Source organism: Oreochromis niloticus, linkage group LG3, assembly GCF_001858045.2.
Source record: "Oreochromis niloticus isolate F11D_XX linkage group LG3, O_niloticus_UMD_NMBU, whole genome shotgun sequence".
Lineage (NCBI taxonomy): Eukaryota > Metazoa > Chordata > Actinopteri > Cichliformes > Cichlidae > Oreochromis > Oreochromis niloticus.
The window spans coordinates 2,723,704-2,736,887 of NC_031967.2; the positions used below are offsets into that span (position 1 = coordinate 2,723,704).

General features: G+C 42.5%; 1 protein-coding gene and 1 long non-coding RNA gene across 2 annotated transcripts in view; both read right to left on the bottom strand.

Annotated features, from left to right (window-relative positions):
• Positions 1-13,184, bottom strand: part of acox3 (acyl-CoA oxidase 3, pristanoyl) — a 33,544-nt gene that overhangs the window by 1,455 nt on the left and 18,905 nt on the right. Inside the window, exons 10-17 of the mRNA XM_013266255.3 lie at positions 9,811-9,993; positions 7,615-7,734; positions 7,415-7,535; positions 4,378-4,500; positions 4,154-4,267; positions 3,049-3,164; positions 362-536; positions 217-284 (exon numbers count right to left, since the gene is read on the bottom strand). Coding sequence (XP_013121709.1) covers positions 217-284; positions 362-536; positions 3,049-3,164; positions 4,154-4,267; positions 4,378-4,500; positions 7,415-7,535; positions 7,615-7,734; positions 9,811-9,993 — 1,020 coding nt within the window. The remainder of the gene's footprint in view (positions 1-216; positions 285-361; positions 537-3,048; positions 3,165-4,153; positions 4,268-4,377; positions 4,501-7,414; positions 7,536-7,614; positions 7,735-9,810; positions 9,994-13,184) is intronic.
• Positions 8,147-9,804, bottom strand: LOC112842778 (uncharacterized). The gene is made up of 2 exons (XR_003214799.1): positions 9,566-9,804; positions 8,147-9,238 (listed from the first exon to the last, which is right to left on the bottom strand). It is a non-coding gene; the product is annotated as an uncharacterized LOC112842778 (long non-coding RNA).

Genomic DNA, 13,184 nt, shown 5'->3' on the forward strand with positions numbered 1-13,184 from the left:
CAAACAGCTGAATAAAGAACAAAAACACGACAGTACATAATGCGCAAGTTTGCTTATTATAGCAACCACATTTGTAATTGCTTTGATAATTAGTGAAGCTGTGCCTTATACATAGGAATGTATATGCATTTCTATATACTTGAGCAAATTCCTGTATATCTGCCATAAACAGCTCCACCCTCTTTCTGTCTCAGTCTTTGGTAGCAGCTCGTGTACCTGGGAGCAGAGAGTGAGGATTGCCATCTGGACCAGCTCAGCAGGCTTACGTCCACTCCAGTAATTACCTAGAAACAACAACACTGTTACCACATCACTATTATGAAGATTTCTCCGTGTATACAGCATCGAGCCCACTACATACCCTGGTACAGTGTTGTCATGTGGCTGCTGAGGCTCCACAGCCCATACAAGGAACAAAGTTTCCTTAATACTGGTCTGAGACCAGCTGGTGTGTCCTGATTAGTGGTCAGCTCATGAAATCTCTGCAGGCAGGTGTGCTCAATGTAGGCCATGGCCAGTGACCTGCAGTAGTAAACCTGTACACATACATTTACATTTAATTTAAAAGTCTGTGTAAGTACACTGAAGACATAAAAACACAGAAACGGCTTATTTGTAATCTAACCATGTGCAGGTGTTCATGGTGTGGTGCTGCTCTCAAGAGTCTTAATGAGATAAAGATACAAAGACTGGACGTGTCAATCCGTAGGCCCACAAAACTCCTCTACAGGAAGCTGATTTTGGCTTTTTAAAAAGTCTAAACCTCTGATCCTTTATCTACCAGTAGATAAAGCAGAGTTTAACTGGAGCCGATGTGGGTTACCTACTACCTGCTCACCCTGGTATGAAGAAACCTGACCAGCCTAAATCAGATCCTATCAGTCCCATCTGTTAGCGGTAGCTGCCCACTTGTTATTTCTGGGATGATTTTAGTAGCCTGGACAGCAAGGAAAGGTTATTTTTTATTATCATGGCTAGGGTAACCTGTATTTGTCCCACTAAAGAATAATATTCAGACTTCTACCTTTCACTTTTTCATCTTTGGTGAAACGGTAATGTTCACTATTTGAAGCAACTTAGCACTAACAAAATAACAATCAAATCACCTAAACTATACTTATCTAACTAATCTGCTTTGAGCTAATGCTGACTTATTATGTTTGGTAACAGGAGGTTGGAGAAAGGATGAGCACAGAATGATCCCGTTATTCCACACTGATGATAATCACCCGACAGCAAAGCTCCTGGACGTATGATGTAAATCAAAATCCTTCTGAATTAAGCTTTTAGCACAGAAAAAACGAGCAGATGAAAAGCCAAAAATTAGAAAATCACTGCACAGGTCGGACTGCAGTTCCCCCTCTACTGCTGCAATTTTCAGCTGTGACCCTCTGAGATCTTCTGAACTGCTCATCTCACAGAAGACAAAAGGGAAGAAGCTCAAATCTATTTTACACCCCACTTTACCTGCTCACCCTTTCTCCCCCCTCTCTCCTACTGGACGTCACATCTTTGCATGTTGACCATCCGACCATCAGTGTCCACCCACATTTTTTCTACTTCTCTCTGACTCTGAGATTTAAGACAAAGTTTAAACATTAAAATCACTTCATTACAGTTTCTTTGCTTTTCTTAACAGAATTCAAGTTCACATCACGTTTAAACATTCAGTCACATTTGGCTTCATGTTTCACTCAGTTTATGTAATTCTAATTAGATCTGTGTAATTTCACACGAACATTTCTGTAACATGATCACATTTAAGCTCAAATACAGAGTAATACTTTCTTTTACTTTTTAAAACTCTGTTAGGTTATTTATTTATTATTTGTTTATTTCAGGCACGTTCTTGTTGCCTAAAATAAACTTCTCTGTAAGTCAGACGTTCTCTGAGGTTAGTGTGTCGCTTTCATCCTCATTCTGCACCGCACGCACGCACGCACGCACAAGCACGCAAAACTCAGACATTAGAACAGATATTTCAAACTACATTTCTTCTTTATATATTGATCAAAGTTATATTTTGATTTATCTTTGATTAAGAACAAAAATGCTTTATCATTAGGAAATATGCTAGCCCCCGATGGACTGGCAACCTGTCTGGGGTGTACCCCGCCTCTCTCCCTGCGGCAGCTTGGATAGGCTCCACCCCCCATGACCCTGATAAGGATAAGTGGAGGAAATGGATGGATATTAGGAAATAGAGAAAAGCTCTGACGTCTGTTTTAGGACTCAGTCTCCTTCTACCCCAGGTCACATGACAGAAGCAACAGACAGTGGAGGAAACTATGCTGACTGCAGACAGAAGTATGCTCTTCTGCACAAAGTAATGGGAGTGTATATACAGTGTATATATTGTGTTCTGTGGATGTGGACTGTCCAGAGAAACAAAGACATTCATTCTGGAAAGAGATGTTGACACTGCAGTCCCCAAATGTCACATTTCAAATATTATCAAGTACACTGACTGCCTCACTACTGACTACTCCATGGATCGAGGAATCAGGGGAGCCGTTTGGTTTCTATAACTTTTGGTGCAGTATATACAGTACTGCAGATACAGGTTAATGTCTGCATCATGGTGCTGCACAGCCTGCTTTGAATATTTCTGACCTGATCTGTTTACTATGATTTACATCCTGAGTAGAAGATATAAGGTTTTCAGTAGTCTTAGAGTTTCTCTTTCTTAGAGTTTCTTCAGCCAGAACATTTCATAGTGTTCATACTCTTTTCCCCAGACCATAAAATCTTCCTGCTGACTAAGAAAAAAAGGCAATCAAGTTCCAAGGCCCAACACTGACAGCAGCACAGGCTGTTTCAGTAACAGGTCATCTCAAATACTGGGTTCATACGCGAGTTCATCTCAGTTCGATGAATCCAAATCAAACGACCTTTAGCTCAGTCTGATTTGGATAAACAGCATCAAGTTTCTGTCCAAACTTCAGCCAGTCCCAGTGAAGCAGCATATGATGCTGAATGCCACCAGAATCAGAGTTTTGGATGTAAACTTGGTGTATGTGTGTGTCTGCACACAGTCGTTTGTCTTACTTGGCAGTTGTTACGGGCTTCAAAGTCATCGTTGCCCAACGCTCGCTCTTGTTCCAGCCTCTTCTGACTCTCCTCCAGCAGGAAACACACAAGCCACTTATAGGCTGCCAAAGGCACTGACAGATAAAGGGGAGGATGTTAGCTACACTGGAAAGGTTTGAATAATATAGTCTGTAGTCAAGCTGAACCAGTCACATCAGAAAGGCAGATACATTTACATGTTTATGGCCAACTGTTATAAATCACAATCAGGCAGCTTACAGTGCAGAGAAGCAGGCTCAGACACATGCGTCTCGATCAGTCCCCCTTTTTATTTATTTTCATTCTTTCCTAAATTTCCCCACCTCCCCTCTGTAATCACATCGATGGTGTTGGATTAGGACCAGCGTGCAGTGTGGGGTCCTCTCAGGCCCACAGCAGAGGGCTGAGAAAGGAAACTGACCCCAGATCCTGAGGAGGGAGCCCGTTTCTTACTGGGTCAGCAGGCAAATGAATTTAACTCATATTTTTGTGTTTGTGGCAAAGTTTGTCATATTTGCTCAATTAAACTGTTGAACTTTAACAAAACTTAAATGACTTTTGTTTAAAAAAAAAAAAAAGAATAAACACACACACACACACACACACACACACACCTGTGACCTGCTACAATAATATCCCCACACTTGTCTAATCTGTTTTAAAGTCGTCACTTATGTATACATAATGTTTTAGAATCACAATAATTTAAAAGATATGAAACAATGTTCTAACATTACCTGATGATCAGTCCAGATTTCATACACAGAACAAATAAACATGACAGCAACATCTCAGTTATCTCAAAATAAAATCAAAATATGACGTACATATAGATATACATAATGAAACAGATCACAATCAGACTGTATTTGTTCATTTAATGTAAAGCTCAATTTCAGGTCTAAGTGACTAAAATTCACTATACTCTTGTTTGTGGAACATATTGAAAATCATACATGGGATTTACCTCATTTGCAAATCTCGCTCTGCTTTAAAAGGTTTAGTATATGAGAGGATCTGAAAGGAAGAAATTCCACTATCTCATGTAAAAGTTGATTTGAAGCTGTAGCAGAAAGTAACGTACCTGCAGAATCCACACAGTCGTCCACTGTGAGTGCAGTAAACCTGCTTTTGAGGATCTCCTGAGACTCCTCCAGAAAATCCACGGTGTGAAAGGGAGACTCAATCCGCACACCATCTGACCCCCCATAACCAAACACAAAAGAGAGAAGCTCTCGTGACTGACCCAGCCCATTTATTGACCTTTACTGCAGGTATTTATAATCTATTGGTGAACAGAGGACTGACCAAACTGTTTTGCATGGAGCCAGGAGAGCAAATAGCTGCTGGTCTGTTGCAGCAGTACGTTGTTGTCTCCTTCGTATGTGCAGTTTGGGTCATTGTCATCACGCAGATCACCCAGCCGATTCACTGAAATAAAAAAGGAAACACTGACAGTTAGCTATTGGTTTATATACAGTACTGTGCACAAGTGTTAGGCAGGTGTGAAAAATGCTGCAAAGAAAGAAAACTAAATGATATAAATGATGGTTTATTGGCCCCAAATATATTCTGCAGCAGGACAATGAGCCCAAACACACAGCCAGTCATGAAGAGCTATCGTCAGCGTAAATAAGAACAAGAAGTACTGGATGGTCCGGCCCCCACAGAGCCCTGATCTCAACATCATCGAGTGTGTCTGGGATTACAGACAGAAGGATGTGAGGAAGCCGACATCCTGATCTGTGCTTAGTTCTCTGAGATGTTTGGAAAACCTACCAGCCCAGTTCCTTCAAAAACTGTGTGCAAGTGGACGTAGAAGAAGGCAAAGGGTGCTAGTGTGATTTAGATTTCTCTCTTCCTCTCTCCTACGGACCGAGGCCATTTCAGCAGATCTACACCACAGCAGCAGTGATCAGTGAGATGCTTGGCTACAAGCTCAACAGTCACAAAGAGCAGTACCCTCCATAGAGGAGACTAGAGGCCAAGATCAAGGTAGCAAAGAGGGAAGTTAGCCAACTATCAGAACTGCAGAAAGGTGCAACAAAGAAGGTGCCTAACAAGTACAGCAAGCTGTCCATTCCCGAGGCCTTGGAAACTGCCAAGCAAAGGCTCCCAGCCTTGGCCAGCCAAGGAGGTTCACCAGAGAGACAGAAGGCAGGAGAATAAACCAGCTGTTCTCTACAGAACCATCCGAGGTGTTCTCTCAGTGACAGAAGAACAATGTTGCTACAAAAATGGCGAGAAAAAAAGCAATTAACAGTAGAAGAGAGAGACCATCATAACACTCAAAAATATAGGTCTTTCCTACAGAAACATTTCAAAGAAAGTCGTCAGTGAATTGATTCCTTCACCATCAAAAGGCACTCAGAAACAAACTGTGACAGGAAGAGGTCTGGCAGACCCAAAGACACATAGTTAACAGTTGTGTGATCGGCGGCTCACAGGACAATAGCTTCAAGCACAGCTTAATAGTGGTCGTAATAAGCAAGTCAGTTTCTACTGTGAAGAGAAGACTTTGAGCTGCAGGTTTGACAGGACGAGCTGCAGCAAGAAAGCCAGACGTCAGAATAAGACTGAGAGGCTCGTCTGTGCCATGAAATGCTCCCTTTGGACTACTGAAGACTGGAAGAAGGTTTTATAGACTGATGGATCAACATTTGAAATCCTCGATTCATCACACAGGATCTTTGTACACCATCGAGTAGGTGAAAGGATGGTTCCACAGTGCGTGGCATCAACTGTCACACATGGAGGAGGAAGTGTGATGGTCTGGGGTTGTTTGCTGGATCCAGAGTCGGTGACTGTTAGTTAGAGGCTCCCTGAACCAAAACTTTAACTTTAACTTTACTGGCAACCAATAAAGAGAAGCTAAAACTGGAGTGATATGTGACCTGTTTGGGCTAACTGAAAGTCTTGCTGCAGCATTCTGCACAGTCTAAAGAAACAAGTAAAGAGACTTTTACAATCATCCAAACAGGATGAAATAAAAGCATGAAGAATCATCTCAAGTTCTCAAGATCCTTAGATCAGGGATGTCAAACTCCAGGGTGTCCTGCAAGTTTCAGATCTGACCCTGGGTCAACACACCTGAATCAAATGATTAGTTCATTACCAGGCCTCTGGAGGCCTGGAGTTGGACACACCTGCCTTAGATGATAAAAACAGTTCTGAACCAGCCGTTTGGAGTTACGCTCTATTGAACTGTTGAATATGACACCGAGGTTTCTGAGGTCGCTCACAGTGGACATAGATGGCTGTCTGCCATCTATAATCCAGTTCTGAGTTCCCTCCCCAGACGCCTTAACGCCCACTCACATCCTGGGCCATCTGACCTCAGGAATTCGCATGATAAGGTGGGGCCAGGTTTCACAATGAGCTCACCCGAAACCCTGGCTGATTGGGACCCACACCCACTTTCACACCTTGGCTCAGGCGATTAGAGGATCACCAGGGGGTCCTTTGTCCCTCTTTGGGGGGAAACTCCCACTGGGTTTAAATCTGGGACTCTCGGCCATTTGACCTTAGAACTGAAGAAGCTTCTCGGATGAGAGGTGAAACGTCTTCAAGCAACTTAAAGAAGTCCAGACGCTTTTCTTTGCAAACTCCTTTGACTACGATGACCTGGATGACTGAGAACCTTCACAGACCTAAAAGGCTGATATGCTGTCTAATTTCTTAAATCATATGATCGGAAGCAATAATCAAATTATTAATATTTTCATTTATCCAAGGACAAACATTTAAACATAGGACAGTACTTGTTTCCAGAGGTGCCACTATGTGTAAAATAGAGTTACACTGACTGTTGAAGGATGAAACATTTGAGTCCACATCACTATAAGTTTAAATCAGCATCAAACATGGCAGAGAACCTTTCAGCAGCATCCTGGTTTATAATTCGCCTTGGATCCAAATAAAATGACAAAATAAAAAATATGCAGCTGTGGTCACTCACATGGAAACCCTCCACACAAACATCAATTATAGTTAAATCCAAGGAGAAAACAAGATCCAGTGTGTGGCCCTTTATATGACCGGAAACATGCTGCTTAAAGTGAAAAGATTCTGTAATAATCACGTAGTATTTTGGATGAGTGCCTCTTTTATGAAACCGGTTTGGTCAGGATGCATTGTGAGGGGCGTTATCTTCACTAATCTGTTTTGAGAGGGCTTTGCAGATTATTTTAAGTTCAACATTAATATATTGGACAATAGCTGACATGGAGACTTGGATCAAACCAACGTTCTGATTAGTAGATGACCTGCCTGCCCTCCTGAGAGACAGCTAGCCCTAAGTGAGCATGTGCAGGAGTGATATTGAGACAGAGAGCGAGAGACTGACTGGCCAAGTATCCGTGTCCACCACAGGCCTCCCGGCACTCCTGGATGCCTCTTTGAGCAGTCCATGATCCCAGTGGTTTGCTGGAGCAACTAATTGCATGGATCTCTCTGCCCATCTCTGCCTGAGAAACACAGATATATTAAACTTTACTTCATTACAAACTGAGCGCTCTAAATACACACATGCTGAAGCTTACTCACTGTGTCACTTTTGTCTTTCATCATTTGTCCAATCTGAAACTCAACAAAGTTCATGAAGATGGATTTGGTGAAGTTTTCAAGAGCATATGCTGCCGCCAAGTACGGAATCAGACGCCATTGCTAGAAAAACACACAATAAGTACATGGAATATAATAACAGCAACCACACTCATTCACTTATTTACTGTTGCTGTTCAATATGAAAAACATGATTCCCAAAATACACTGATGGACTCAGGAAACTCAGAAAACTAAGAATATATACCAAACTTTATTTACTCTGCAATATGTCAGAATACAGATCATTACATTAATCATTACTGTATCTGAATTCTTCTTATGTGAGCATTTATAATTTCAGGATATTTAGTAGTTGAACTGCTTTCACATTTTCATTAACAATAGTGTGATGTTGATCCCAGAGATTCAAAAGTTTCAGTCCACATTTTATAATTTATCCAACTTCAGCCGCTTTGTTTTATTGTTACTTGGCATCCATTTCCATAATGTATAAGATATTTTAATGATTAAATTATACTTTAATTCCAATAATAAAAACGTAAGTGCACACAATAGTGATGTAACTACTACAAACAGTAACTTTAAATCTAAACAGAAAAAATATTTCTCACCACAACTCAGCCCTAACACACTGAAAATAAAAATGAATAAAAGAGCTCTGACAGTGGTTAATATCTAATATCTAATCTATGGATGGCTCCTAAGTAATGATTATTTTGTAAAACTGACTACTTTTTAGTCACTTCAGAAAGTCAAGCTGATCTGATGGGCTCTAACAGTGAATGTCAGCAGTCCTGGTAGAAATTCATGGTTATTAGAAAGTATTGAAATCATGGCTGTTTTTATCACATGCATAAATGTGCACATCTCCCTCATTCTAATAAAACCAGGAATGCAAAAATCAACCTAAGGTCCTGTTAAAAGTTTTTCACACCACTGTTACGTTTGAGCAGATGTATGCATGTGCAACTTTAACATTTAACTAAACTGGGGATTATAGATTATATAGTATTAGTACACTCTGGTGTTATCTTTCAGATTTTATGCGACTAGCTTAGTGCATGGCAGCACCAACAAATCAGCTGCTAATAGATGAGGCACACACACTGAAGGCAGGACAGTCCTGATCCCCAAGGATCCTGAGAAGGGACTGGACCCATCCATCTGCTGGCCAATAACCTGCCTCAGTAACCTCCTGTCAAGCATCAGAGCAGCAAACATGAGCAGGCAGCTTGCTTACTAACATGCTGTCTATCTGCTGATTCCAGGTCTTTCTGTAGCTCTCCACAAGTAGTCACTGACTCTTGGACAACTCTTCATTTCACCCCTCTGTCTGAAATCTTGGACCTGGTCGTGGACGGTTTATGTGCTCACTCAAGCCTTCAGTAGTTTGGAAATTCTTCTTGACATCAGTATGTTTCCCAACAATAAGGTTGCAAAGGTGTTGAGAAAGCTCACTGGGGTTACCCATCGAGAGGTTTCCTGTGTGACACCTTGGTAATGAGACACCTGTTTATGAATGAATCAGCTAGTATTAATATTGATATTGATTGATATTGTGACAGTACTGCCTTCTAATTACTGACAGGTAGCAGCTGTCAGGCTTCAGTGGGGCGATCGTGGCTCAAGAGTTGGCAGTTCGTCTTGTAATCGGAAGGTTGCCAGTTCGAGCCCCGGCTTGGACAGTCTTGGTCGTTGTGTCCTTGGACAAGACACTTCACCCGTTGCCTACTGGTGGTGGTCAGAGGGCCTGGTGGCGCCAGTGTCCGGCAGCCTCGCCTCTGTCAGTGCGCCCCAGGGTGGCTGTGGCTACAATGTAGCTTGCCATCATCAGTGTGTGGATGACTGGATGTGTAAAGCGCTTTGGGGTCCTTAGGGACTAGTAAAGCGCTATACAAATACAGGCCATTTACCATTTCAGTGTCCTAACTTTCCATGCATTTGGCACCTCACTTCCTTCATGTGCTCAACACCTTTTCCCTGCTTCACATGTTATTTTACACGTAGCTTAATTCATAGACATTTATGGTTTGATTTTTTGAGTAAATTGAATAGGTTGTTCCCAACATCTATTGAAAATGTCATGTCAAAAACACCTTTACAAATATATTTAGTTAGAAAACTGGGTAAAACTTATTTTACCCACTAAACGTTACCTTTACCTTATATTATTACCTGTAACTGGTACTCTAACACAGGAATTTCCTCTGTGTCTTTGGGTCCAAACTGTCTCCTGGCAGCTGAGAAGCGGATAGCAACTGTCAAAGCTAGTTTCAGGTTGATAAGAGCCATCCTGGTGATATACACTCTGCCCCCTGATAAGGCACCAAGAGATGCCCCAAAACGCTTTTTAGGGTCCTGGAAGAGACAAAAGATGATGAGGAATGATTAAAAACAGCAAAGATATACAGTTACTTTATAAAATGGCCGCGTGGTCCTTGACAGGATTGCTGCTTTTGTGTTTCTGAATACGAAAACATAAAATAATTATTTAAGTGCACTGCTAATGTTCTTACACAAAATACAAAATCAAAATTTAAATGTGAATTAATTCATTTCTAGATCCCGCAGTCCCAGCAACTGCATGCCATTTAAATGCTGGGCAGGCACAGAGTACTCTGACAGAAATATACACACATGTGCGTGAATATTTATGCCAGTAATATGTGCTGCTTTGTTCTAAACATTTCAGGTGATTATTAAGGTCAGTGAAACACTGAAGCTTTGAATTAAACTGAATCGACCTTTAAGCACAGTGTCACAGTCTGCTGATGGCAGAATTATTGCAGCCTGATTGCAGAAACCAGGCAGGGTAGGATGTTGGCATCAAAGATCTCTGTTAAAGATCTTTGTGAAGGCTTCCAGAAGCTGGTCAGCACATGCCTTGAGTACACATACCATCAGAGGCGGCAGCCTTCATTGGGTTCCCTGCACTGAGCACCCATGCTTTTGTACAGTGTGTGATTTCATGGACTGAAATCACAAATCACTGTATCCCAACAAACCCTACCTGTATCCCAGGTAGGGTTTGTTTCTTTAAACCTGTCGATGAGGTGATTTAGTTCTTCTGCCAGTGAAATATTTGTGTTTTGGTGAGAGGAGCTGCCAGTTTTCTAATTCATGACTTGTCTGAGGGTTTGCCACAGTCACCTGGAGCCATGCTGTATAGCAAGCAGTGGCCCATGCCCTGAAGCAGTGTCCTGTATTCTGAGGAGGATGCAGATATCTTGAATGTGTTTATCTACAGTAACACTGTCCTCAGAGGTGGTGATGGTTTAGCCCTTTTCCACTACTACATAGTGGAAAAGGTTCGGCACAGCTCATCTCAGGTTTTAGGGTTTTCCATTAGGTGGTAGTGCCTGGTAGAAGGTTTTTAGTCCTTACGCAGCTGGAGCTCCAAGCTATCCGAAAATGTGACGTCACCAGACTGCATGCCACAGACTGGCTAGTCAGAAGAATACTTTTGCAAGCCACTGTACAAGCTCTGCTATATACCAAGATGGCGGCGCACACAGTTGCAGCAGCTTACGGCTCTCCGTCTCAGTTCTGCTTTCAAAATTTGCTGCACCCACCAGAGCATCAGTTAAGGGGCCTGACAATAGGTTGGAGATGGTCCAGGATGAGTCTTTCCAGGGTCTTCATGACGTAAGAAGTCAGTGCCACAGATCTGTAATCCTGGGGGTCTCTGGGACGTGGCGTCTTCGGTACAGGATGGAAGCATGATGTCTTCCACAGCACTGGGACCCTTTGCAGACTCAGACTCATTGTGAACAGTTTATGAAAGACTCCACAAAGCTGGGGGGGCACAGGCCTTGAGGACGCGGGGACTCACCCCGTCTGGTCCAGCAGACATGCCACTCCACACCTCTCCCATGCTCCACTCCACTCCATCTTTCGTCTGTAATTGTTCTTAGCCTCTCTGATCTTGCCCTTTAATAACACCTGATGCCCTGCTCTTCATCCTCTACACCGATGACTGCAGATCCACACAGCCCAACTGTCACCTGGTGAAATATGCTGACGACACAGTTCTCCTGTCACTGCTGTCAGGCCCCTCACAACACCACAGGCCTGCTCTTCAGGAGTTTGTAGAGTGGTGAACATGAGCAAAACCAAAGAGATGGTAGTGACCTTCTCCAGTAGGCAGAGGGATCTGGCTGCTTCAGTCACCACCACCATCCATGGGAAGCCAGTGGAGGTAGTTGAGGAGTACAAATACCTGGGAACCATCTTTGACAACCTCCTGAAATTCTCTGCCAACACAGAGGAGATTCTCAGGAGGTGCCACCAACGGCTATTCCTCCTTAGTAAACTCAACTCCTTTGGAGTCAGCACACCCATCATGATGACTTTCTACTATGCCTTCCTGGAAAGCATCATGACCTTCTCCATCACCTGCTGGTTCCACTCCCTCAGCCTTCATACGGGAACAGACTGCAGCACACTGCATCAGTGTGCTCTAAAATCATTGGCCTGCCTGTCAGAACACTGGCACAGGTTTTCAGCCAACAGGCCCTCAGACAGGCAGCCAAAATCATCAACGACCCCTCTCACATTCTTCACCCTGCATTTCAATGGCTCCACTCTGGGCGATGCCTCCGCTGCATTTCCTGCAGGACTGAGAGGAGGAGAGCCACCTTTGTCCCCAAAGCCACCCGTGTTTTTAACTCCAGCCAATAAGAACATTTCCCGTATCCATAAACTTAAACTACACTCTTCTTACACTACTGACACTTTATTCACTTTTAGTCACTTACAGTTATTTATTCACCTTCAGTCACTTTAATTTTAAAACTGTGTAATTTTAAAACTGTATATACTGTATAGTCTGTGTATTTATTATTTCACTCCTATTGCCTGTTCTTATTGTCCTTATCAATGTTCCCTCTAAGCTGCGCTCGTGCGCAATTGCGCACTGTTGGCACGGTCTCTGCGCAGAAGAAATCTGCCTTGTGCACACACAACAAATTCTAACCTGAATTGAAATTAAAGTAAATATGTGCTGACACCGGTGTTTTAGCTAGCAAAGCAGCGTGGCTGATGTGCAGTGAAGCCACATTAATGACAACGTGTACAACCATTGGAGATGTGAGCAGGACAGACGGAACAACTTACGGGAAAAGTGTGGACTTTATACCAGTTTTTAAATTGTGTTGATAGGCCACGTAAAACCAGAGTTATGATAAAAATATCTGCAATGTTTGTTTTCTTCCTGAATACTGTCGTTGTTTATATTTACTGCGGGAAGAAACGGTAAAAACGGCGTTTTATAAGGAAAACGCTCTCCGCCTGTGAGCAAAGACAAAACCAAAACCTTTCCCATTGGTCGAAAAATGCACCATGTCGACCAATCAAAACATGGCATTTAGTTGTTAAGAAACGGGAGGAAGTTTTAGGATTGTTTTGAGATGTGAGAGATTTGCGACGTTTAGTGCAAATCTTGTGTAGTTGTAGTGTAGTTAGTGTGTAGTTAGTGTGTAGTGTAGTCAATAGTTTTGTTGTGTGTGTCAGAACAATGAGGCGGCTGCTGAATGTTACAGGTGTTACAG